Raw genomic sequence first — 26,639 nt, 5'->3', positions numbered from 1 at the left:
CCAACTGACATTTAATCCTGAGGTGCTGACTTGTTGCACCCTCGACAACTACTGTGATTATTATCATTTGACCATGCTGGTCATTTATGAACATTTGAACATCTTGGCCATGTTCTGTTATAATCTCCACCCGGCACAGCCAGAAGAGGACTGGCCACCCCTCATAGCCTGGTTCCTCTCTAGGTTTCTTCCTAGGTGTTGGCCTTTCTAGGGAGTTTTTCCTAGCCACCGTGCTTCTACACCTGCATTGCTTGCTGTTTGGGGTTTTAGGCTGGGTTTCTGTACAGCACTGAGATATCAGCTGATGTAAGAAGGGCTATATAAATAAATTTGATTTGAATTTGATTTGACTCTAGCCTTTTGGGGGGCCCTAAGTGCAATTTGGTTGGCTTCTCAATTTACTGTTGCGAGTTAGAATAATAGAATACACAAGGTGCAAGTTCGAAATGTGGTTGTGCATCAGCAGTTTTTTTAATGTTATGTCAGTCACTGACAGTCACTCAATTAGCCATGTTGTCACAGCTGTCGTATTGATGAGACCAAGGCGCAGCGGGTTGCGTGCTCAACATATTATTTATTAAAGACGTGAACACGAAAAACAAGAAAATACAGAAACACGACAGGAACAGTTTTGCAGGCTAACAAAACGCAGTGCAAAAACAACTACCCACAAATCCCCAGGTGAAAACAAGCAAGTAATATATGACTCCCAATCAGGAACAACGACGTACAGCTGTTCCTGATCGGGAGCCACACAGACCACACAGAAATAGACAAACTAGAAAAACCATACAAAACACAAACCCTTCTGCCACGTCCTGACCAAATACTAATACAATTACTCCCTCTGCTGGTCAGGACGTGACACATGTCAGCAAAAAAAAAATGGATTGGTAAATTAGTCTAGCCAGCTATCTAAACTAGTAGTAATCATGGCCGAATACCAATCAGGAATAATGGTCTGGGGCTGTTTTTCATGGTTCAGGCCCCTTAGTTCCAGTGACAAATCCCCAGTGCACAAAGCGAGGTCCATACAGAAATGTTTTGTCGAGATCGGTGTTGAAGAACTTGACTGGCCTGCACAAAGTCCTGACCTCAACCCCATCGAACATCTTTGGGATGAATTGGAACGCCGACTGCGAGCCAGGCCTAATCGCCCAACATCAGTGCCCGACCTCACGAAGGCTCATGGCTGAATGGAAGCAAGTCCCCTGCAGCAATGTTCCAACATCTAGTAGAAACCCTTCACAGAAGAGTGGAGGCTGTTATGGCAGCAAAGGGGGTGACCAACTCCATATTAATGCCCATGATTTTGGAATGAGATGTTCGACAAGCAGGTGTCCACATACAATTACCATGTAATGCATCTACCTCAATTACCTCGTACCCCTGCACATCGACTCAGTACTGGTACCCTGTGTATATAGCCATGTTATTACCTCGTACCCCTGCACATCTACTCAGTACTGGTACCCCGTGTATATAGCCATGTTATTACTTCGTACCCCTGCACATCGACTCAGTACTGGTACCCTGTGTATATAGCCATGTTATTACCTCGTACCCCTACACATCTACTCAGTACTGGTACCCTGTGTATATAGCCATGTTATTACCTTGTACCCCTGCACATCGACTCAGTACTGGTACCCTGTGTATATAGCCATGTTATTACCTCGTACCCCTACACATCTACTCAGTACTGGTACCCTGTGTATATAGCCATGTTAATACCTCGTACTCCTACACATCGACTCAGTACTGGTACCCCGTGTATTTAGCCATGTTCTCGTTACTCATTGTGTATTTATTCATCCTATTATGCGGTTAATAATTATTTCACTTTTTATTATCTGTATTACTATTATGTTTTAAGTCACTTTGTCCTGCATTGTTGGAGCTCGGAGCTCAAGAATTTCACTGTACCCTGTAAATACATCTGCAATCTTGTACATGTGACTTAAAACTAATCAAATCCATTATTTTTCAAAAATAATTCTCTGCTTTGTTGGAAAGGGCCCGTAAGTAAACATTTCACTGTTAGTATACACGTTGTTTACAACACAAGTGACAAAAGCGATTTTATTTGTGGTCCTGTGTGGCTCAGTCAGTTGAACCCACAACATCAACGGTAGTGGGTTCGATTCCCGCTGGAGCCACCCAAGTGTAAAATGTGTGACTAAGATCGCTTTGGATAAGTTTCTGTTAAACGGCTTATTACATTTGAACACAGCTATTTAGATCTAGTGGGAAGATAAAAAGCCTTAACTTTCAACCACACAAATATTTTGTGTATCCTACCTAGAGTTAGCCCAATGTGATCAGAATGAAAGGTTCTCTAATATTGCAATAGACAAACGTTTGGTGTTATACTTGTATTGGACAGTAGGTGGCAGTAAATCATGATAAATAAATTGGCTATTTAAGACTACATATGGCAGACTTGGGCTATTTGGTCCAACCATTCACTTGTTAGTAGGCTAAGCTAAGTTGGTATCGCTTTTCAATGTATAATGCTGACGTTAATAAATAAGAAAACAATGTTGAAATGTAAAACATTTTATTTCTGAAGACACTCAGTGCTGCATGCCAAATACAGTGTATGTGTACGCTACTGTGTAGTTAGTTATTCACAGAATACAAATTATTTGTAGAAAACAGACAAAATGTCTGAATGGGATTCAAGTGAGAGCGATCCATAATTGCACAATATTTTACAAAAACAGTCATATATATATATATATATATATATACACACACACACAAACACACACTTATTCACCCAGATTGTTTGTAAATTCACACACTCAACTACGTGGAGCATGCAGACAAACCTTAGAATCTAAATGATATTTCCATCCAAACTGAGGAATTCCGAATGATTTCACAATTTTCCTTTTCAAATCGTCATCAAAAAGGGATTCTGGTCATTCTTATTGTCAGCCACCAGGGAGAGTATAACCCCTGGATGAAAAATACTGGTTTATTTACAGGTACACTGTCTGGGCCATATCCCCTTTGCTTGACATGTGCAGAACAGAAACGGAAATTTATAGAAATCTTCCATTGCTTTGAATGTAATATTTGCCCATGTGTAAAGCAAGCTCCTGGGTGGTGCACAATTGGCCCAGTGTTGTACGGGGTAGGCCTGTCATTGTAAATAAGAAAATGTCCTTAAGCTGACTTGCCTAGTAAAATTCATATATTTTTTTTTTTTTTTTAAAAGCAAGGAATGTGACTCTCGGATTTAACTGAAGAAAAACAAATACAGAAATATAATGAGTAGAAAGGACATTCACATTCAAGTCAATGGTTGATGGGTGGCATTCTATTCTATAGATCTATATGACTAGACTACTACCTCACAATCCAGCTGGAGGATCTGTACTGCACGCCAAAATATTGCTGTCAAGCTAAATAATAAATACCCTTAAGTTTGTTCAAAGCAGACGAGGCTAATTCACATTGATGCTCCAGGCCAGTGCGTTTGTGAAGGCCCAAGGTGCTCGCCGGTGGCAGTGTCGGAGCAAACTTCTGCAGGTGTAAACAACAACATATCTAGACGCTAGAGCAGGGATGGCTGCAGCTCTGCAGCTCAGACAGAGGGACAGAGGGAGAGAGGAAGGAAGGGAGGGAGGCTGGCCCTGAGTACCAGTCTGTTTGTGCAACTCCTTGTCACTCATTGTCATGACAAACATGTTTGGCTTGACAATGACATCACTGGAGTTGTCAAGAGAACAAAATGATCTGGGACCAGGCTTTGCTTGTCCTGTACTCCACTGATGGACGGGGGTGGCTGTGTTCGTATGACGCAGACTGCTCATCGTGTGTCTGCGAGCTTCCTCCTCCGTTGTCACTTGTCCCGGAGCAGGTAAAACACCATGGCCTTCAGGTAATGTCCACAGGCGCAGGCAGCAGACATCAACCAATGGGAGCGGAAGCTGGGGTCTGTGTTCACCACGCACTTCGTGATATCAGCCTGAGGGAAGAGACAGATGACAGCAACTCAGATACTAGCCAGCATTATTGAAATATACATTACATGACCAAAAGTATTTGGACACCTGCTCATCTAACATCTCATTCCAAAATCAGGGGCATTCATATGGAGTTGGTCCCCCTTTGCTGCTATAACAGCCTCCACTCTTCTGGGAAGGCTTTCCACTAGATGTTGGAACATTGTTGTAGTGATCTGCTTCCATTCAGCCACAACAGCATTAGTGAGGTTGAGCACTGATTTGGGGCGATTAGGCCTGGCTCACAGTCGGCGTTCCAATTCATTCCAAAGGTATTTGATGGGGTTGAGGTCAGGGCTCTGTGCAGGCCAGTGAAGTTCTTCCACACCGATCTCGACAAACCATTTCTGTATGGACCTTGCTTTGTGCACGGGGGATTTGTCCTGCTGAAACAGGAAAGGGCCTTCTCCAAACTGTTACCACAAAGTTGAAAGCACAGAATTGTCTAGAATGTCATTGTACGCTGTATCATTCAAGATTTCCCTTCACTGGAACCAAGGGGCCCAAACCACAAAAAACAGCCTCACGCCATTATCCCTCCTCCACCAAACTTTGCAGTTGGCACTATGCATTTAGGTAGGTAGTGTTCTCCTGGCATCTGCCAAAACTTAGATTAGTCCGTCGGACTGCCAGATGGTGAAGCGTGATTCATCGCTCCATAGAACGCGTTTCCACTACTCCAGCAGATGCTTGGCCTTGCACATGGTGATCTTAGGCTTGTGTGCGGCTGCTCTGCCATGGAAACCCATTTCATGAAGCTCCCGACAAACAGTTATTTTGCTGATGTTGGTTCCAGAGGGAGTTTGGAACTCAGTAGTGAGTGTTGCAGCCGAGGACAAATGATTTTTTACACTATGCGCTTCAGCACGCTGTGGTCCCGTTCTGTGAGCTTGTGTGGCCTACCAGTTAGCAGATGAGCCGTTGTTGCTCCTAGACTTTTCTACTTTACACTAACAGCACTTACAGTTTACCGGGAAAGCTCTAGCAGGGCAGAAATTTGACAGACTGACTTGTTGGAAAGGTGGCATCCTATGACAGTGCCACATTGAAAGTCACTGAGCTCTTCCGTAAGGCCATTCTACTGCCAATGATATGGAGACTGCATCTCTGTGTGCTCCATTTTATACACCTATCAGCAACAGGTGTGGCTGAAATTGCCAAATCCACTCATTTGAAGGGGTGTCCACATACTGCTGTGTATATATAGTGTAATTTAGTATAGTGTACAAGGGCTAAGTCTCAATTCTTGTATCTGTTCCCCACACATCCCATCATGGATTTAACAATGGTTGGCACGCCTACAGCCACTGATTACAGCAATCAATACTGTTAAATCCACGAAGGGACTAGTGTGGGAGAAGGGTGGAAAATTAGGACACAGCCCTTTGAGCAGAGGCTGGGCACTGATGATGTCACTAGTCAAAGTTTCAAAAGGCAATAAGGGATTCCCTATATACACACACACACACACACACACACACACGTCGATTTCCTTTAAACAGGGTGGGATCCTTTAACAGTTAGTCAGTAACCAATGAATGTCTGATAAATAACATGTGTTAACAGGACTAGATTACATTATATTACAAAATGTGTTTGAGAGAGGTTGGTCTCTCCAAATAGGTCTAGGTTAGGTTAAAATGTTCATAAAAAAAATAGAACGTATACATGATCACATAAAAAAAAGAGGAAATGCAGCGAGTTAACTAAGCAACGTCTCAGCCAAATCCAAAACTGTAATCTTAACGACACACATTTCAACATACCACTTGAAACAAATTGGTCAAAGGTTTTGAACAGCAGTAAAACAGCACAATAAAAGGAGAAAAAAAAAATATGAGTCATCAAGACAGGTTGAAGGTTGCAAAGTAATTTCAACAAAAATAAATTGATCTGATGACATTGAAGCCATGTGGACAACTGATTGGATTTGCAAAAAGTCATCAACGTAAAGTAATTTCTTTTTCACCTAAATCCAATGGTGAAATGTTTTGTTGATTTCACGTTAGATGTAAATCATTACTAGATGTTGAAAGGACGTCTGTGGCCACTTGGGTAGCTAATAGTACAGCCATTTTCTCCTCAATGTTTTGGTATGGTTTTATAGCAGCATCAAACTCCAGTCCACGTCAACATTTTATGACCTTTAATTATCTGGCGTGGTCAACTTCCAAATGGGCCATTCCAAGGTTGAGTCCCAAATGGCACCCTATGGGTCCTGGTCGAAAGTAGTGCACTATATAGGGGAAATCGGGGTCCATTTGGGAACACAGGCCTGCTTTAGAGGGATTCTTGGTTGACTTTTAAGCTTTGCCAACAGAGCAGAATTCATAGATTTAGGCCGAGGCTCTTTGCCAGGCCGCCTCTCAGCTTTGAGTACCAGTTGGACACCACACGTTGCTTTCAGAGGATTTTCATCAGATGATCTCTAGAGCAAGACTAATATATATTACATTTTTGGGAGTTTCTTAAAGTAGTGGCTGAATTCAACTCAATATCGAGACATTGGCTATTAGAAATAGCTGTTACAAACACCTCATGCTTTGAAGACAAAGCCTTGAGTTAGTCAAAGTCAATGTGCAAAACACCCTGCCCTTCTACCATGTACAGGACAGGGAGTTGTGTTTTTCAGTCATGATTGTATTGTGTTCAGGCTCTTGTTTACCTCAGTTTTATTGAGCTAGTCTCTCAGTGGACACCTAGAGTAACATGTTCAGGACACACCTGATAGGTGGGTATAGAAGACCATGACCTGCAGGCAGTCTGAACTCAAATATGTACAACATAGGGAAACACATACAGGCATCACAGTCGTGAGACATGGAGTCTGCACTAATCTCACGTGGACAGACTACGTCAACAGAAATGGTACCAAAGATGCTCAATCGATCATCTGACTAAATTACACAAGATGTTAGTTCTGGGTTATCTGTGATTATGTCTGTGCAGACATGGGCTTGCTGTATGCACACTTCTGTGATTAAAATAGCCTATGTCCGTCATCAACACACAGCCCATCCTAAATAAACCTTGGCGGTGCACAGACTCAGTCAATCACTTGAACCACAGGCAGGGCTCTAAAGTAGGACCAATTATTTTTGTGTTTTATTTTGGGAGCACCATGCGACAAAAAAAAGAAAATTACTATCAAAAATTCAAAGCATAACAATATTTCATCCAAACACTCTTTTCTACACTGCTCAAATCACTCAGACAGGCAGCACACAGTTCCTATACACTGTGCCTGTTTCTCTCAGAAAGCAGCATTGTTGAATACACATGTTTTCTCTTTAATAATATTAGTTTGTGTATCTTTCTTTTTGCAAAATGAGAGTTAGTCTAAGGAAGCTGGCATGTGCCTAAAGCTAATCACTAATGCTAATCGCTAGCTAGATAAATGCCCTTAAGATAAAATCACTAGCTAGGACAAAGAGAATGTTAGCTCTAATACAGGTTGCTACCAGTGGTGGTGTATATCAGCATGTTGTTTGTGCAACGCATGTTCTCAATCAGATAAAATAGGCTTCTAAATGTAACATCTATGCATCAATTCAAACGGTATTAGGGTCCACTGGGAAACAGGCGAAGCGTCAACACAGGACTAAGATTGACTCCTACTGCACCGGCTCTGACGCTCGTCGGATGGGAAAGGGATTACGGATTACTAATGAAAACCCAGCCGCGAGCTGCCCAATGACGCAAGTCTATCAGACGAGCTAAATGCCTTCTATGCTCGTTTCAAGGCAAGCAACAATGAACCATGTGTAAGAGCACCAGCTGTTTCGGACGACTGTGTGCTCACGCTCTCCGTAGCCGATGTGACATGTACTTAGAGCATGCGCCGACCTTTCTGGCAAGTGTCTTCACTTACAACGCCTCTTCCCCCTCAGGACACTGAAAAGATTTGGCATGGGTCCTCAGATCCTCAAAAAGTTCTACAGCTGCACCATTGAGAGCATCTTGACTGGTTGCACCACTGCCTGGTATGGCAACTGCTCGGCATCAGACCACAAGGCGCTACAGAGGGTAGTGCGTACAGCCCAGTACTACACAGGGGCCAAACTACCTGCCAGCCAGGACCTCTAGACCAATTGGTGTCAGAGGAAGGCCCTAAACATTGTCAAAAAGACTCCAGCCACCCAAGTCATAGACTGTTCTCTCTGCTACCGCATGGCAAGTGGTACCAGAGCGTCAAGTCTGAGACAAAAAGGCCTGAACAGCTTTGACCCCCAAAGTCATAAGACTGCTGAGTCTACCCATATACGTACTGTCAAATTACAGTTGTCTGAAGTGTTTTCTCCTATTCTAGTAATTGTATGTCTATCGGTAAAACTATGGCGCGGTGAGCATAGAAATAGTCTATAATAAGGGCATGGAACCTTGAACATTCTATAGATTCTACTGCATTTCTATACTAGTGTTTATCTTACCCATCCTCCTCTCCTCTTCAACCAGGAGACCAGGCTCTTGCGGACAAACTCCCCCATGCAGTCTACGATGGTGTGGACCATTGCTGGGTGACCATGCCTCACGCAGTCCACCGCCAGGGCACCAGCTACCGCATACAGGGATACCACCTTCCCCCACGTTATACCTGAGGAGAGATGCAGACAGAGACACTAAAACCTCCTGAATCAAACACCCGGGATCCCCCCCTTTCACACACATTCCAATAATGTTAGCGGTGTCCAAGTACATTTATTTATCCATTTCATTTCAGCTTATTACAAAAAAATATCATGTAAAATCTTTACTTCTGACTGGATAGCAATAACATGAGATCATTTTTTGGGTTTTACATGATCGTGCTGCCTGAAGGGAGGGAGGGTGACTGACTGACTGAGGGAGCCGAGTGCGTATGACTGCGTCTCTGCCAGGAACTCCTTTAGTGAAGGGAGACAGAGACATAACTAGATGTAGCCTCCAGCCATTCAGCCGTCATGCCCATCCGCCAAACAACAATACATCATAAAGGCAGTCTAAAACTGGTATATTATTCTTTATTAGCTCAGACAGCAGACGTTTAGCAAACTTGAAGCACTTGTTTTTCAGTCAGGATTTTAACTAGTAACGCTACCATTTATGGTAATGTGTTCAGACTATGGAGGACAGTGAATAGCCCTACACTGAAATTGTTGCACAGACTCATTCCTTGGTAGAAATCAGCTCCTTTCACTTCTAAGCATCATAGGAGGGATTTACCACCACGTTGGAATCCAGACAGATATTTCTAGGGATTGAAAATGTCAAGTAATCAACTGACAACGTAATGGACTGTGTGTAATGTAAAGTTTTAAGTTGTATGTTTTAAGTTTAATGTAATGTAAAGTTTTAAGTCCAAGGTCATGGATTCAACGGTCATTCCCTGACAGAATGGGATCATGTTAATTAACAACTACACTTTGGTTAGTCTCTTGTGACAGACTAACTATGGACCATCCCCCCCCAAAAAATAATTTTAAAACAGCCATTTAAAACAGATGCTTTTATTCAAAGCGACTTAAGGCGTCGGTATGCTTCAGTTTGGCTGAAGCCGAGTTCAAAACAAACGTGTGCTCACATACTCCCTTAAAAGACCTTTACTTGAAAAAACGAGAAAAGTAGAACCGTTTGTCCATTTTGAGACGCTATAGCCAGTGTACACTTCCTCAAAAGTCAGATTTAATCTAAGATACTTTTGGCTATGTAGTAGTGTATGTGGATATCTGCTCGACAAACATCTCATTCCAAATAACGAGAATCAATATGGAGTTGGTTCCCCGTTGCTGCTTTAACAGCCGCCATTATCGTAGGAAGGCTTTACACTAGATGTTGGAACATTGCTGTGGGGACATGCTTCCATTCAGCCACAAGAGCATTAGTGAGAGGACACTGCTGTTGGGCGATTAGGCCTGGCTCGCAGTCGGCGTTCCAATTCATCCCAAAGGTGTTCGGTGGAGTTGAGGTCAGGGCTCTGTGCAGGCTAGTAAAGTTCTTCCACACCGATCTTGATAAACCGTTTCTGTATGAGCCTTGCTTTATGAAAGTTCGAAGCACAGAATCTTCTAGAATGTCATTGTATGCTGTAGCGTTACATAATTCTTCCCTGCTACCAACTACAGCACAGTACACTATAGGACAGGGAAAGTAAGGCCAATGCTTAGTCTAGCAGATAGGACCTTTGGGAAAGCAGCCCTCAAAGCCATATCTTCGTTTGGGTTTGCAGAATCCTCGTCTCGGCCCCAGACCATTATCCCTCTTCCACCAAACTTTACAGTTGACACTATGGTAGCGTTCTCCTGGCATCTGCCAAACCCAGAGTCGCAGTCTCTACTCTACAGGCTCCATGGCAGAGTCAGTCTCTACTCTACAGGCTCCATGGCAGAGTCACAGTCTCTACAGGCTCCATGGTACCCAGAGTGCTGTACTATACAGTCTCCTGACGCTCTAAGAAACAGCCAAGGCTGAATGTGTACAAAAAATGTCAGAAAATGTCTATTTTTACCTTTCCCACAGAACTATGCTTGGCCCCTGCCAGTAAATCACTTTAAAAAGAGGCCCGTAAAGAGAGGTAACACACCATACTGAGAGCTGGTCTGTGTCCCAAAAAGGCACCCTATTCCCTATATAGTGCACTACTTTCTAGTGCACTATAAAGGGAATAGGGTTCCATTCTGGACACATCCCTGGTCTCAGTTACCTCTGTTGACATGCTTCTTTAAAGTCAGTTGAACTTGTTCTCCCTAACGTTACATATCTTCATTGATAATGAATCCACTAGTTCCTCTTTTTCTATACAACACACTGCTAATAGATCACCCAGCATCCTCTGTGATTCATTACTCCCCCCCCCCCTCTGAATATTCTTGCTAATATTTGCCACAATACAAGAAACAACTCTACCAACATTACCATCATGTTACAACCCAGATACATTATAACCAGTTGTCCATCCATTTCAGGGCTTTTCATACTACTAAGACGAACAGAGCCAAGCTGAGCTGGCCTGGTTCTGAATCCACCATAAATAGTAGCTGAAACCATGCTGCTGAAAATATACATCTGAGTCAGCACAGTTTGGTTGGGGTCGGCAAGATCACGTATAAGGTTTGTTCGCCCCAGGCTGGTTGTCAGAGAGATCTTGTCCCACTGGTGTAGTAGTGAATAGGCATTGACCTACCGGTGGAGAAGATCTCTGCAGCCACAGCCAGGAAGGCATCAGACACCACGCTCTCAGACGCTACGGTGATGTTCAGCTGACGAGCTACGTTACGGTAGATGTTGGGCCGCAGGTACTCCAACTCATCACCTAGGGAACAGAACAGGTAGTGAGCCAATCAGGAACTCCCAACTCATCATCTAGTGAACAACAGGACAGGTAGTGAGCCAGTGAGGGGGTTTGGTTTCCCAGCTTGGTCAGAGATATCTGTGCCTGTATACAGCACAAACATAAGGTTCTACGTGTGCAGAGCACATGCCCCTTTACCCTTCCTGTCTCCAAAGTGCCCTTTTGGGTGGCGGTATAACCCCCCCCCATAAAAAACGTTATGTATATATGTTTGTCATCTTTGTTCGGAACCCACTGCCCGCAAGTCGTTGTCAAGTTCGCACCTCCATCCCATCCGCTGGTTGCGCCTGTTGATCTGCCCTGTACAGAGATCGCGTGTGTCCAGTTGCACCGTTTCCCCAGTCTGCCCTGTACAGAGATCGCGCGCACCCGGTATCCAAACATGTATGGTTTGAGAGATGCGGTCACCGGTCGAGTTTGTGTGTGTGTGTAGCTAGCTACATGCACTGTGCAGAAATCACTCCATTTCCTGGTTGCTAAAATTCTAACATTCCCCTAATTTCAGTTTATGTGACAAAACAAACAAGATAATTAAATGTAGAATCTAAAACCGCTGTGAAATATATTTCTTAGAACCCCCCAAAAATAGTATTTTACAGCCGTTTAAAACATAGAACAGATCTACCGCATCTTAGACTTACTTTCAATGAGAATGACAGATCTATAACGAAAACGTCTACGTGCCCCAAAAAAGGTCATGTCACCCAAAAAGTGACTTATTGCAGGTTTAAAATATCAACCACTTCCACAGCGGCATAACATTTGATTAACACTTGATAAAAATCTATATCATCAATATTTGGTCTGGTTGAGTGATACGCACAGCAGATAAGAGGCAGAAAGACAAAGAGGAGCAGAGCAGCGGAGCATCAATGACTCTCTGACCCAACTTCATCCGTTCTTCAGGGTCGGTTGTTACAGCGTTTCAGGGCAGCAGCAGCAACACAGGTAGGCCTAGTCTACACTCAAGCGAACCACCTATACTAACATAAATCAACACAAGCCACTAGTCAGCCAGCCATATATATCATGAGTTAGAAGATTATTAAGTTATTATTTGATATGAGCATTTGGATTACTGTTTAGTAGAGTTAATTGAATTTTTGTGACGATATTTCTTCATTTCTTTTTTGGATTACGTGTGTATTGCTTTGTATTGCTAGGTATTACTGCACTGTTGGAGATATCAACATAAGCTTTTTTTGCTACACCTAAGATAGCATCTGCAAATCTGTGTACACAAAACAAAAAAAACTCTGATAAATCACAAACCAGTAAAAGAAATGGAGCTAGCTAATTAGCAGATTTAAATCAATAAATCAGCTGATAGCCCACCTTTGACCCCCAAATGTCAATCATGTGCTTAAGAGACACTGTCGCTAGCTAGCTTACCATTTGCAGGCCTTTTTCCATTTTGAGCAACTGTTCCATGCAAGGTCTGTGCACAGCCCTGGTCTGTATTACCCCATAGAATACTTCATCTATATGTCTAGGCCACTCCTATTGTCATTGTTAACCATAGAAGTGGACAAGACAGCACAGACCTGGGACCAGGCTAGTGAATTCCCTGTTCACTAGTGCTGCAGGTACTATCTTTAAGTTAACTCTCTTTACTCTCTGTGATTCAGCGGTATCATTTCTACTATTAGCTGAATGTCAGGAGCCTCTGACCCAGAGGCACCCTATTCCCTATTTAGTGCACTACTAAAACAGACCAGGGCTCCGGTCAAAAGTAGTGCACTAAAAACAGGGAATAGTGTGCCATTTGGTACACAGACATGGCTAATATTTCTGTCCACAGTTAGAAGGTATTTATTTAGAGGTATTCTCCGTTGCTAAGTAACAGGACATTAATGTGATGCACTGTGCTGGGCTTCAGACAGTGATTCATCAGTGTGTCTATCTTTCAGGAGACTTCTCTTTCTCAAAATAATACAGAGGGGAAGGGGGGGGGGGGGATAATGGGCTACAGAGGGAAGGTTTTGTACAATCCAACACCGAGTAGCCTAGGTAACCTCCACAAACTCATGACATCAGTTGGATGTCTAGAGAGGAGTCTGAACAGAGAGCAAAATTCCAACATCAAGCTAATGTGACCAAGTAGGCTTGGCTAATAGCTGAATCTAGAAACTGAAGCTATAATATAAACAAATAACATACTATTTGGACATTGTAGACAATCGATTACCATGTGCTTTCTAAAAAATAAAAATAAATGGTTTTATAGGATATGCTGCTGAATATAGCCCCAATAGATGCTTCACACAGACACTAGCCCACCAATGTACACAAATTGCGCACTGATGCCCTCTTACCTAACCACATGAGGACAGAGGATACCTCTCCAAGCATCCCACCAGATGCTGACAGCTGATGCTCGGGTTTGGACCAACCTATCCCGGTTCGGTTCAGCCTGGAATGGATATAGTCCCTGCATAGAGCCTTCGCCTGTGACACCAGCTCCTTGTCTGTTGGGGAGCGGTCAAATACTTCCATCACTTCAGCCGCGAAAACTGAGGAGCGACGCAACATCTCCATACCCCAGTCCCCAGCAGCAGTTAATCACAAACAACCCGCCTGGCGCTGGCCCTGATCCACCTCAATCTTCAACCTCGGTCGCCGTGTATGGTCCTCTTTGTCACCAGAATGCTACTCCTCTACTCCCCTCCCTCGGACTGAGGGCGTTTCGAACAGAATCGGCCTGTTTGGAAAAAGGGGCATTATTTCATTGATTTTCAGTAGCGCAGAATTGAATTAGTTTATTTGGTCACCGTCAACAACCTATAGGTGCCCATAGGCTCCCATAATGCCATCCTTTCGCAGTTTGACAAACTCAGCTTCCTTGTGTTAATGGCGAGAATTACAAGCATTTCTCTACACTCGCAATAACATCTGCTAACCATGTGTATGTGACCAATAACATTTGATTTGAACTACACATTTTAACTACACAGAAACCTCTACATTTTTGTCAATTGTATTTGATTATGATGATAGTTTACCATTGTAAAGTGAGCAGGTTATTGCAGGAGTTTGTCAATTAAAATGTATTTAGTTACAATATATATTCAAATATAACGTAAATAGAAAATGCTACTGTACACAGATAAGCAAAATGTCCAAATACCTTTCGATTCCAGTCCTGTAGTCTACAGGCGCACGGTGTGCGCCGTCGGGATTATTGGCTACAGGATATCCACATCTACCACTTTGTCATTACGCATATATTAAAACAGTTCATTCTCGGTTCCAAAAAAAAAAAAAACTGCTGTGAAGTCTTCACGGCGTCAGTTCCTTACCGATACTCTGAACGCTTTCTTGACCATTGATTTATAGTGTTCGGCACAGCCAGGGTTGGTAGCTGAGAGAAGTGCGCCCCAACACTCGAGGATAGTTTCCTTCTATGGACCGTTTGGATATAAAGGCAGGGATAAGGATCTCATTATCTCCATATGCCCCGCCCATCCCACAGCAGCACATTTCTAAGGAAATCTCTTTTGATGGGTCATTTTTTGGGAAATTTAATTTAACCTTTATTTAACTAGGCAAGTCGGGTAGGGGTGTAGCAGACAAAGGAATGTGTTTTATATCTTGTAACAAACAAGATATTGCAATATTATGTTGTCCAAAGATAATCACGACTATTGTATTAATACATAATCATGATAATCAAGGCTATTGTATTAATATATAATTATGATAATCACAGCTATTGTATTAATACATAATCATAATCAAGGCTATTGTATTAATACATAATCATGATAATCAAGGCTATTGTATTAATACATAATCATGATAATTATCATCGTCCAACAACATCATCTTCTCTAGAATGATGCCCTGATACTTCTAGCCTCTCGACTTCCATAGAAAAATTCTCCCTCCAAAAATTGAACAGCATGTGTTGCTAGAATCTTTCTCGATTTACATGAACATACTTTTGTAAATAATAACACAACTGGGATGTATTGCCTTTTCCCAATATACAAATATAACATATTTGAACATTACAAACACTCACACATACAAACTCCCAACACTGGTTCCTCAAATGATATCCTTCAGAAAGGTCATTACCGTGCCTTAGCTCGCCATGCCAAGACATGCCCTGTAATTATTGTAGAGCAGCAGTTTGGCAGAATCTCCCTGGAAGAACTGTAGACTACACTTTCAGCTCCCTTATTACTCATTGTTTGTGTTCCAAAATGTACCAGAACTCTAGCTCAAACAATATGGCAGCTACGAGCCAATGAGCTTGAATGGATGGGTTTTCATGACCAACAGCACCACCATGCGGCAAAACGGAACAATATTTTACAGATTAGCTAGACTCGTATCCCTGAGCATGTGTGCCAAATTTCATCGCACAGAGTCAAACAGATCAAGAGATATAAACATGTGCCCGTTATAGCGCCACCGTGTGGTCAATCTGAATGTGCTTGAATATGTTAAGTCTTCAGTGGTTGGAACATGTGTACCAAGTTTTGTAACAATCAGAATATCCGTGACTGATTTATATGCATTTATGTGCCAGACCACGCCCACGCTTATGGGCCTAGTCTGGAAAATGTTGCTTTGGGAGAAATTTGTCCATAGATGCCACATATCAAGTTTGGTGCAGATCGGTCATTCTGTGCCAGAGGAGTAGCGTTTGAAGTGTTTTTCCCCCCAAAAAACTCAAAATGGTGAAAGATCCATCATGGCAGACCTTATGGGTCCTTGAGGTAAATGTGTTCCTTGTGAGGAGAAGTAACCGATGTACTCTAGATCAAACAGGGTGAGGGGCGTGAGCTTTCAAAGATTGCATTTTCATTTTTGCTTGTTAAAGCACCACCGTAAGAGGGTGTGGCCCATGTGTGTTTTTTACCATCATGATAAGTAGCACCTTAGGCATTACCTACTCTCTGGAATTTGATATTTAATATTGCCTTACAGAAGAAGCAGAATAATAATAAATCAAATCAAAGTTTATTTGTCACATGTGCTGAATACAACAGGTGTAGACCTTACAGTGAAATGCTTACTTACAAGCCGTTAACCAACAGTGCAATTTAAGTTAAAACATTTTGTTTTTAAAAAAGGTATTAGGTGAACAATAGATAAGTAAAGAAAAAAAACTGTAAAAAAAATAAATAAAAGTGAAAAATAACAGTAGCAGTAATGGATGCCAACAAAAACAACTGTGTTTGACCAGCTGCTGAACCCTTAATAACATGTTCTATCTACAATATAACAGAATGTTAACAGGCAGCGAGCTTGGGCACCGTTTCACCTGGCTCAAACCACAAACGCCACTTTAGTCGCTCCCTTCTCCTTCCCTACCTGGCTAAAACTGAATGTTATCTTAGGAAAATAAAAAGTAGCTCTCTGGAGCTTCCATATGAAGATTACAGATGGCCCTGGAATTGATCAAACACACAACAGTCCTCCCTGATGATCCAAACAGGATTTAAAAATGCTGTATTCTATTTCTGTTATCAGTTCATGAGTTTGGTTCACTCAATAAAAACCTGGGCAAAAAATAGAATGAGGTTATCAAGATCGTGCCTCATGTAGGGGCGGAAGGTAGCCTAGTGGTTAGAGCGTTGGACTAGTAACTGGAAGGTTGCTAGATTGAATCCCTGAAATGACAAGGTAAAAATCTGTTGTTCTGCCCCTGAACAAGGCAGTTAACCCACAGTTCCTAGGCCGTCATTGAAAATAAGAATTTGTTCTTAACTGACTTGCCTAGTTAAATAAAAGGTTAAGAAGAGAAATATTATAACCTACTTATAAAACGGTCCTTCCCTGCTACGGCAACCCAGAGGTTCAAACCCAGTCCTTCCCTGCTACGGCAACCCAGAGGTTCAAACCCAGGTCACATTCTGAGAACACTTGGTTCTACAGAATGTATTGTTGAAGATGCAGTCTGTCTCCACATGGAGTTAATGTTGTTTGTTACTACTGTACTTCAACAAGACATTGTACAAGTTTGGTTTTCACCGCACCCTCACATACACATGTGGAAAAATGAGTTTTGTTTAGGCATGCCCAGAGAATACCTTCTCATAGGATTCCCCCACCTGTTTGAGTCGTTTCCCAGGGTAAGTAAGCTGTTTACGCTGCTATGGGTGTCAGAGTTTCCATTCTCTCTCTGTTCTTCCAAGGTTTTCACTCAATGGGAACACCACGACCGTCACTATCTGGACAAGTCGGAAGCCTTCTACAATTTCTCATCTTAATAAAATACATTTTTTTTAAAAACCTAACCTGGCCATCTAGTGGGAACAGAATGACCTGCAGTAGTCATGAGCATTAGGTCAACAGCCCATCACTGCCACCTTCTGGTAGAGCGTCAGCTGGACAGGTAACATTGGTAGAGCGTCAGCTGGACAGATAACATTGGTAGAGCGTCAGCTGGACAGATAACATTGGTAGAGCGTCAGCTGGACAGGTAACATTGGTAGCGTGACAGATGGGACAGGTAACCTTGGTAGTGCGCCAGATGGGACAGGTAACCTTGGTAGAGCGTCAGATGGGACAGGTAACCTTGGTAGCGTGACAGATGGGACAGGTAACCTTGGTAGTGCGTCAGATGGGACAGGTAACCTTGGTAGCACGTCGGATGGGACAGGTAACCTTGGTAGCGCGTCGGATGGGACAGGTAACCTTGGTAGCGCGTCAGATGGGACAGGTAACCTTGGTAGAGCGTCGGATGGGACAGGTAACCTTGGTAGCGCGTCAGATGGGACAGGTAACCTTGGTAGCGCGTCAGATGGGACAGGTAACCTTGGTAGAGCGTCAGATGGGACAGGTAACCTTGGTAGAGCGTCAGATGGGACAGGTAACCTTGGTAGAGCGTCAGATGGGACAGGTAACCTTGGTAGAGCGTCAGATGGGACAGGTAACCTTGGTAGAGCGTCAGATGGGACAGGTAACCTTGGTAGAGCGTCAGATGGGACAGGTAACCTTGGTAGAGCGTCGGATGGGACAGGTAACCTTGGTAGCGCATCGGATGGGACAGGTAACCTTGGTAGAGCGTCAGATGGGACAAGTACTCCTTGGTAGAGCGTCAGATGGGACAGATAACCTTGGTAGAGCGTCAGATGGGACAGGTGACCTTGGTAGAGCGTCAGATGGACAGGTAACATTGGTAGAGCGTCAGATGGGACAAGTACTCCTTGGTAGAGCGTCAGATGGGACAGGTAACCTTGGTAGCGCGTCGGATGGGACAGGTAACCTTGGTAGAGCGTCAGATGGGACAAGTACTCATTGGTAGAGCGTCAGATGGGACAGGTAACCTTGGTAGAGCGTCAGATGGGACAGATAACCTTGGTAGAGCGTCAGATGGGACAGGTAACCTTGGTAGAGCGTCAGATGGGACAGGTAACCTTGGTAGAGCATCAGATGGACAGGTAACCTTGGTAGAGCGTCAGATGGACAGGTAACCTTGGTAGAGCGTCAGATGGACAGGTAACCTTGGTAGAGCGTCAGATGGGACAGGTAACCTTGGTAGAGCGTCAGATGGGACAGGTAACCTTGGTAGCGCGTCAGATGGGACAGGTAACCTTGGTAGAGCGTCAGATGGGACAGGTAACCTTGGTAGCGCGTCAGATGGGACAGGTAACCTTGGTAGAGCGTCAGATGGGACAGGTAACCTTGGTAGCGCGTCAGATGGACAAGTAACCTTGCAGGTGATGACAAACTAGTCTCGTGGGGGCCATCCTTCCAAATATTGTATCGTTGGGTGTCAGGCTAAAAGCACACAGGCAAATAGTTTGAAAAGAAAACCTGACTAAGTTGTTTAACATCTGTTCAACTTTATTTGTTATCCTTTCAATGCAATAATAACAGGAGAAAGAAGCATGACATACAGGAACAAGTAGGGCTCCAATGACATGCTGCTACACAATAAATAGGAAGAACATCTGACTGGAGACTTTAACAGCAGGGGGGCCAGTGGGGCCTTGGTTGGTTAGCACACCTGAACACAGAGAGATGAACTGGGAGAGGAGTTAAGAGAGGTCTCCCCCCCCCCCCCCTCCTAAAAATCATAGATGCATCTCAAAATGGCACCCTATTCCCCAAGGGTCCTGGTCAAAAGTTGTGCACTATATAGGGAATAGAGCGCCATTTGGGACACACATAGGGGTGAGATATAGGTGCGCCCTAAACATTGCGATTCTTTCCAGTCCAACAAGGGAAAAAGGAAGATGACAGGACCACACCTCACTGGCCCCTATCACTCCGGAGACAGAAAGACAATATCATGAGACCACGGTCTGTAGACAGTAACGGGGGAAAGGGACTTTTTGATGACGAACGGCCAAGATCAGGGGCCCGTATGCATCTAGCGTCTCAAAGTAGGAGTGCTAATCTAGGATAAATTCTCCCCTCTTATGCGTACGATTTACAAGGGGGGGGGAAAAAATATTTAAAAAAAAAACCTCATCCTAAATCAGCTCTACTCCCAAGACAACGAATATACAGGTCCTGATCTCCTGTAGTCACCTATTAAACACAATACTCACATGACCCGCTTCATACAGCATCACCTAACAGTTATACCACTACAGATCATCTTCTAACATGGTCCCAAATGGTATATTTACTCCCTTTATAGTGTACTACTTTTTAAACAGGGCCCATAGGGAATAGGATCCCATTTGGGACGCATCCAAGCTCTTCAGCCTTAACGACATATTAGAATGGAATCTGTAACTTTAAAGACTAGATATTAGGATATACACTGCATATTATTTTATGAGGTCATCGTCCTCCCTATGTTAAATGAACGACAACAAAAACGCTAAAATAACTATAATCCAGAACACATGATAGTAACTATACAAGCCCAGCAAGCCAAACAAAACATTCATCAAATGTAGCACCTTCCTTCCCGACTTCCTTCTTCTCCTTAAAACTAGGAAATCAGACAACAACAGTAGAACTGGCCAACACTGACTAATAATAAGTCAATAACACAACAATTAAATGCTTTAAGTATGTTTAACTTTAACATTTGAGGTTATGAGAGCCAGAATTAGGTTGGACTATTGTCAATGTATGAAAATAAAATAGGACTACATATTGATAGTATAGGAAAACTTCATTAACAAGTTTTTTTCTCTCTTGGGGCCAACAAAGTACTTTTACATTTATTAACAGGAATATATGACCCCTTGAAACACTTCAATGGAAAACGTACCTTACAGAATGTGCGTTTTGCTCCATTTTTTTTAATTTAACTCCATTTCCATGAATACCTTAGTGTGACAACAGAACAAATGAGAACTACGAAATTCTCAAACAACAGAATAATGCCTCCAAGTCCTTTACAGAAGTATCCTAAAAGGAGATTGACTGCTTGTGTTCCTAACTCATTTCAACATACAATATTATCTGCCTTTTATCAATGAATAAAAAAGAAGGTCATTCACTGGGTACCTCCCTACCTCTCTTGCTGTACCAGAGCTCTGGTCCAGGGCATTAATTCCTCCACTAATTCCTTAGTGGAAGAAATAACACCCTGGACCAGAGCTACCTCGACTACAACTCTTTTAAACCTGGTATAAAGAAAGTATCTGGGGTTGTTCTCCAGCTAGCTATCCTTCCCAGTCCCTAGTCAAATCAATCCTGCAAGCTCTGCACCTCCGTATATCATCACTGCCCTCCTCCACCTACCAGTTCCATTTCTACACCACTATCTCCGTGTAGACAAGACACGATACACACTCCACAACGACCGTCCGCAGAATGCTTTCACTGGTTAAAAGGAAACAACAGTCTTTAGACTAACGCTGTATAAACTTCTCTAGAACATAACCTGATAGATTAATCACTATAAAACGGTTTTCTAGACACAGATTAAGTCTAGTCCTGGACACAGATTACGTCTAGTCCTGGACACAGATTAAGTCTAGTCCTGGACACAGATTACGTCTAGTCCTGGACACAGATTACGTCTAGTCCTGGACACAGATTAAGTCTAGTCCTGGACACAGATTACGTCTAGTCCTGGACACAGATTACGTCTAGTCCTGGACACAGATTACGTCTAGTCCTGGACACAGATTACGTCTAGTCCTGGACACAGATTAAGTCTAGTCCTGGACACAGATTACGTCTAGTCCTGGACACAGATTACGTCTAGTCCTGGACACAGATTAAGTCTAGTCCTGGACACAGATTAAGTCTAGTCCTGGACACAGATTAAGTCTAGTCCTGGAGTAAAAAGCACTTTCAAAAAGGAGATTGTCCATCTAAAATGCTTTTTTTAGGCCAGGACTAGACTTAATCCGAGTGTGGGAAACCAAGCCTATGTTTTGTGATGTAGTTGTTTTACACTGGCTGCCGTGAGAAGGTTATGAGTCCCGCTTTAGTTCCCTTTCTCAGCTGGCTGAGTGTATACACTCAACCTTGACAGAATGTCCTCAAGCATCCTTGTTTATCGTGATAGCACTGTATATCTTTCTCTCTTGAACCACGTATCCAATTACTGGATTCATAATGTTGTTCTGTTCCCTGCTGATACATTGTTTCAACAGATTCTCACATAACAATGGCTGACAATTCTAGAAGGAGAGAATGAATATATAGATCTAAAAAAATATATATATAATAACTTCCAGTCACTCACTGAGCCCTTATCTGCCAAATAAATCCAAGACATGAGTGCCACTTTAACATGATTCCAATGAGAACGAGAGAGAGAGGAGAGAGGAGAGAGAGATGGTATTATACAGTATTGTCTCAGAGTCTATTGGGCCCAGCCCTTTTCTCTCTAGGACTGACCCTAGGGTGCCATTTGGGATGAGGGCTCTGGTCAAAAGTAGTGCATTATATAGGGAATAGGGTTCCATCTGGGACGCAGGTTAGATAGAAGCTTCTAAGCCGCAGTAGATCAGATCAAGGAGCGCAGTTAGTTCCCATTCATCTGCAGGGGACCTTTAGGTATGAGGAGACTCATCCTGCCTGTAGCACTGGCCGCACTCTTAATCACCTCCATCCATCTGTAGAGAGGAGGAGGGAGAGAAACAGAGAGAGAGAAAGAGAGAAACGAAGAGAGAGAGAAACAGAGAGAAACAGAGAGAAACACAGAGAGAGAGAGAGAGAGAGAGAGAGAGAGAAACAGAGGGAAGGAGAGAGGGGGTGGAAAGAGGGAGAGAGAGAAACAGAGAGAAACAGAGAGAGAGAGAGAGAGAGAGAGAGAGAGAGAGAGAGAGAGAGAGAGAGAGAGAGAGAGAGAGAGAGAAACAGAGGGAAGGAGAGAGAGGGGGTGGAAAGAAGGAGAGAGAGAAACAGAGAGAGAAACAGAGAGAGAGAGAAACAGAGAGAGAAACAGAGGGAAGGAGAGAGGGGGTGGAAAGAGGGAGAGAGAGCGAGGGAGTAAGAGAAAGACAGAGGACATCAGCGCTATTACAGCCATAGTGTAAACACAAAGCACCACTCCATCTCCTTAACACTGACCTGTTAGCCAAAAACCACGGGCAAGTTTCACAATTAAAACGCGTCCCGGAAATGTTCTGGAATCATAATGATGCATTGTTGGAAAGAGTTAAATATTGAATGAAACAGTCACTATACCTCTCGAATGTATACTCGCTCTCCGCCCGGAAGAAATAAACGTGGGACTTGAACTGCAGTTTGAAGACGTATTCCTTGTGGATGCTGTCTGACTCTCCCGGGCTGCTCACAGTGTAACCTAGCAACGGGAGGCTGGCCAGCGGGAAATCATCCTGCACACAGAACTAGACATTTGGCTGGGATACCTTAACATCCAGGGAACACTTCAACATAGAATCAACAGAGGACATTTGGCCTCAGCAAAGGAGTCTGACTCAAGATATTTATAAGCATCTAGGCTGCATTTGCAGTACAACTAACATGTAAATTGGTTGTGTAAAAAAGCCAAGCTGCAGTATTAAAGACAAGTGTTGCGCCAGGCCAGTACCTGGTGAGTCTTGTAAAACAGAAGTTGGTGAAAACCACCCAGAGCTTCTACCAGCCGTGTTGTGTTATGTTCAGTGTGTGTTCAGGGTTCGGTGTGTGTGTGGCCAGTACCTGGTGAGTCTTGTAAAACAGAAGTTGGTGAAAACCACCCAGAGCTTCTACCAGCCGTGTTGTGTTATGTTCAGTGTGTGTTCAGGGTTCGGTGTGTGTGGCCAGTACCTGGTGAGTCTTGTAAAACAGAAGTTGGTGAAAACCACCCAGAGCTTCTACCAGCCGTGTTGTGTTATGTTCAGTGTGTGTTCAGGGTTCGGTGTGTGTGGCCAGTACCTGGTGAGTCTTGTAAAACAGAAGTTGGTGAAAACCACCCAGAGCTTCTACCAGCCGTGTTGTGTTATGTTCAGTGTGTGTTCAGGGTTCGGTGTGTGTGTGGCCAGTACCTGGTGAGTCTTGTAAAACAGAAGTTGGTGAAAACCACCCAGAGCTTCTACCAGCCGTGTTGTGTTATGTTCAGTGTGTGTTCAGGGTTCGGTGTGTGTGGCCAGTACCTGGTGAGTCTTGTAAAACAGAAGTTGGTGAAAACCACCCAGAGCTTCTACCAGCCGTGTTGTGTTATGTTCAGTGTGTGTTCAGGGTTCGGTGTGTGTGGCCAGTACCTGGTGAGTCTTGTAAAACAGAAGTTGGTGAAAACCACCCAGAGCTTCTACCAGCCGTGTTGTGTTATGTTCAGTGTGTGTTCAGGGTTCGGTGTGTGTGTGGCCAGTACCTGGTGAGTCTTGTAAAACAGAAGTTGGTGAAAACCACCCAGAGCTTCTACCAGCCGTGTTGTGTTATGTTCAGTGTGTGTTCAGGGTTCGGTGTGTGTGGCCAGTACCTGGTGAGTCTTGTAAAACAGAAGTTGGTGAAAACCACCCAGAGCTTCTACCAGCCGTGTTGTGTTATGTTCAGTGTGTGTTCAGGGTTCGGTGTGTGTGTGGCCAGTACCTGGTGAGTCTTGTAAAACAGAAGTTGGTGAAAACCACCCAGAGCTTCTACCAGCCGTGTTGTGTTATGTTCAGTGTGTGTTCAGGGTTCGGTGTGTGTGTGGCCAGTACCTGGTGAGTCTTGTAAAACAGAAGTTGGTGAAAACCACCCAGAGCTTCTACCAGCCGTGTTGTGTTATGTTCAGTGTGTGTTCAGGGTTCGGTGTGTGTGTGGCCAGTACCTGGTGAGTCTTGTAAAACAGAAGTTGGTGAAAACCACCCAGAGCTTCTACCAGCCGTGTTGTGTTATGTTCAGTGTGTGTTCAGGGTTCGGTGTGTGTGTGGCCAGTACCTGGTGAGTCTTGTAAAACAGAAGTTGGTGAAAACCACCCAGAGCTTCTACCAGCCGTGTTGTGTTATGTTCAGTGTGTGTTCAGGGTTCGGTGTGTGTGGCCAGTACCTGGTGAGTCTTGTAAAACAGAAGTTGGTGAAAACCACCCAGAGCTTCTACCAGCCGTGTTGTGTTATGTTCAGTGTGTGTTCAGGGTTCGGTGTGTGTGTGGCCAGTACCTGGTGAGTCTTGTAAAACAGAAGTTGGTGAAAACCACCCAGAGCTTCTACCAGCCGTGTTGTGTTATGTTCAGTGTGTGTTCAGGGTTCGGTGTGTGTGTGGCCAGTACCTGGTGAGTCTTGTAAAACAGAAGTTGGTGAAAACCACCCAGAGCTTCTACCAGCCGTGTTGTGTTATGTTCAGTGTGTGTTCAGGGTTCGGTGTGTGTGTGGCCAGTACCTGGTGAGTCTTGTAAAACAGAAGTTGGTGAAAACCACCCAGAGCTTCTACCAGCCGTGTTGTGTTATGTTCAGTGTGTGTTCAGGGTTCGGTGTGTGTGTGGCCAGTACCTGGTGAGTCTTGTAAAACAGAAGTTGGTGAAAACCACCCAGAGCTTCTACCAGCCGTGTTGTGTTATGTTCAGTGTGTGTTCAGGGTTCGGTGTGTGTGTGGCCAGTACCTGGTGAGTCTTGTAAAACAGAAGTTGGTGAAAACCACCCAGAGCTTCTACCAGCCGTGTTGTGTTATGTTCAGTGTGTGTTCAGGGTTCGGTGTGTGTGGCCAGTACCTGGTGAGTCTTGTAAAACAGAAGTTGGTGAAAACCACCCAGAGCTTCTACCAGCCGTGTTGTGTTATGTTCAGTGTGTGTTCAGGGTTCGGTGTGTGTGGCCAGTACCTGGTGAGTCTTGTAAAAGAACAGACAGAAGTTGGTGAAGACCACCCAGAGCTTCTGCCAGCCGTTGCTATTCTTGAATTTCCGTAGGAGGTAACCTGAGAGCTGGTTCTGAAGACGGGACCGGAAAGGACAGTCAGCAGTGTTGAAGAGAAGTGAATTACTTGTAATTCAAGTCATTTAACTACAATTTTTTGCAGTAGCTTGGTGTTAGTTGAACAAAATTCAAATCTAGATTGAGTTTTCAGTAGTCAATTACGTTTTGTTTTTTTTACCATGTAGCGGTGTAGCTAACTACTGGAACTACAGACTTGCCAAATTCTCAGTTGAAACATACAGTGCGCCTTCAGAATGTATTCATACCCCTCAACTTAAGAGATTTATACACCTGGTTTGCGCAACATTTTTCCATTATTCCTTTCAAAATTCTTAAAAGTTCTGTCAAATTGGTTTTAGATCATTGATAGACAACCTTTTGCAGGTCTTTCCATAGATTTTCAAGTATCTTTAAGTCAAAACTGTAACTAGGCTACTCAGAAACATTCACTATCATCTTGGTAAGTAACTCCAGTATATATTTGGCCTTGTGTTTTAGGTTATTGTCCTGCTGAAAGGTGAATTTGTCTCCCAGTGTCTGGTGGAAAGCAGACAACCAGGTTTTCCTCTGGGATTTTTGCCTGTGCTTAGCTCCATTCCGTTTCTTTTTCATCCTGAAAAACTCCCCAGTCCTTAACGATTACAAGCATACCCATAACATGATGCAGCCACCACTATGCTTAAAAATATGGAGCGTGCTGCTCAGTAAATACATTTTCCCCAGGCATAACACTTTGTATTCAGGACAAAAAGTTTTTTTGTTGCAGTTTTACTTTAGTGCCTCTGTACAGGCTTCTTTCTTTTCACTCTGTCAATTAGGTTAATATTGTGAAGTAACTACAATGTTGATCCATCCTCAGTTCTCAGCCATTTAAAGGTTTAACGGTTTTAAAGTCACCATTGACCTCATGATGAAATCCCTAAACAGTTTCCTTCCTCTCCGGCAACTGAGTTAGAAAGGACGCCTGTATCTTTGTTGTGACTATGGGGCAACTCTGTTCACAACGTTGACATCAGCAAACCCCTCGCCCACACGACGCCATACACGTAGTCTGCGGTTGTGAGGCCGGTTGGACGCACTGCC

At 43.6% G+C, this 26,639-nt stretch overlaps 2 protein-coding genes across 5 annotated transcripts in view; both read right to left on the bottom strand.

Moving 5' to 3' along the window:
• Positions 1-2,543: 2,543 nt before the first annotated feature.
• Positions 2,544-14,760, bottom strand: boka (BCL2 family apoptosis regulator BOK a). Its single transcript, XM_029708270.1, has 5 exons — positions 14,471-14,760; positions 13,659-14,044; positions 11,176-11,304; positions 8,447-8,610; positions 2,544-3,979 (listed from the first exon to the last, which is right to left on the bottom strand). The coding sequence occupies exons 2-5, from the start codon at positions 13,879-13,881 to the stop codon at positions 3,854-3,856; spliced, it is 642 nt and encodes a 213-aa protein (XP_029564130.1). The 5' UTR covers positions 13,882-14,044; positions 14,471-14,760; the 3' UTR covers positions 2,544-3,853.
• A 7,039-nt stretch (positions 14,761-21,799) lies between these two features.
• Positions 21,800-26,639, bottom strand: part of farp2 (FERM, RhoGEF and pleckstrin domain protein 2) — an 86,617-nt gene continuing 81,777 nt past the window's right edge. For 3 of the 4 annotated variants that reach the window (XM_029708266.1, XM_029708267.1, XM_029708265.1), the window contains exons 25-27: positions 25,463-25,570; positions 22,912-23,063; positions 21,800-22,337 (exon numbers count right to left, since the gene is read on the bottom strand). In XM_029708266.1, the coding sequence (XP_029564126.1) occupies positions 22,247-22,337; positions 22,912-23,063; positions 25,463-25,570 (351 nt within the window). In that variant the 3' untranslated portion in view covers positions 21,800-22,246. Of the gene's footprint in view, positions 22,338-22,911; positions 23,064-25,462; positions 25,571-26,639 lie in introns of those variants that run through there. The other variant, XM_029708268.1, reaches the window with a different exon arrangement.

The sequence above is a fragment of the Salmo trutta genome, chromosome 22 (assembly GCF_901001165.1).
Source record: "Salmo trutta chromosome 22, fSalTru1.1, whole genome shotgun sequence".
NCBI lineage: Eukaryota > Metazoa > Chordata > Actinopteri > Salmoniformes > Salmonidae > Salmo > Salmo trutta.
The sequence above is the reverse complement of the archived record's forward strand: the minus strand, read 5'-3'. Positions and strand labels throughout refer to the sequence as shown.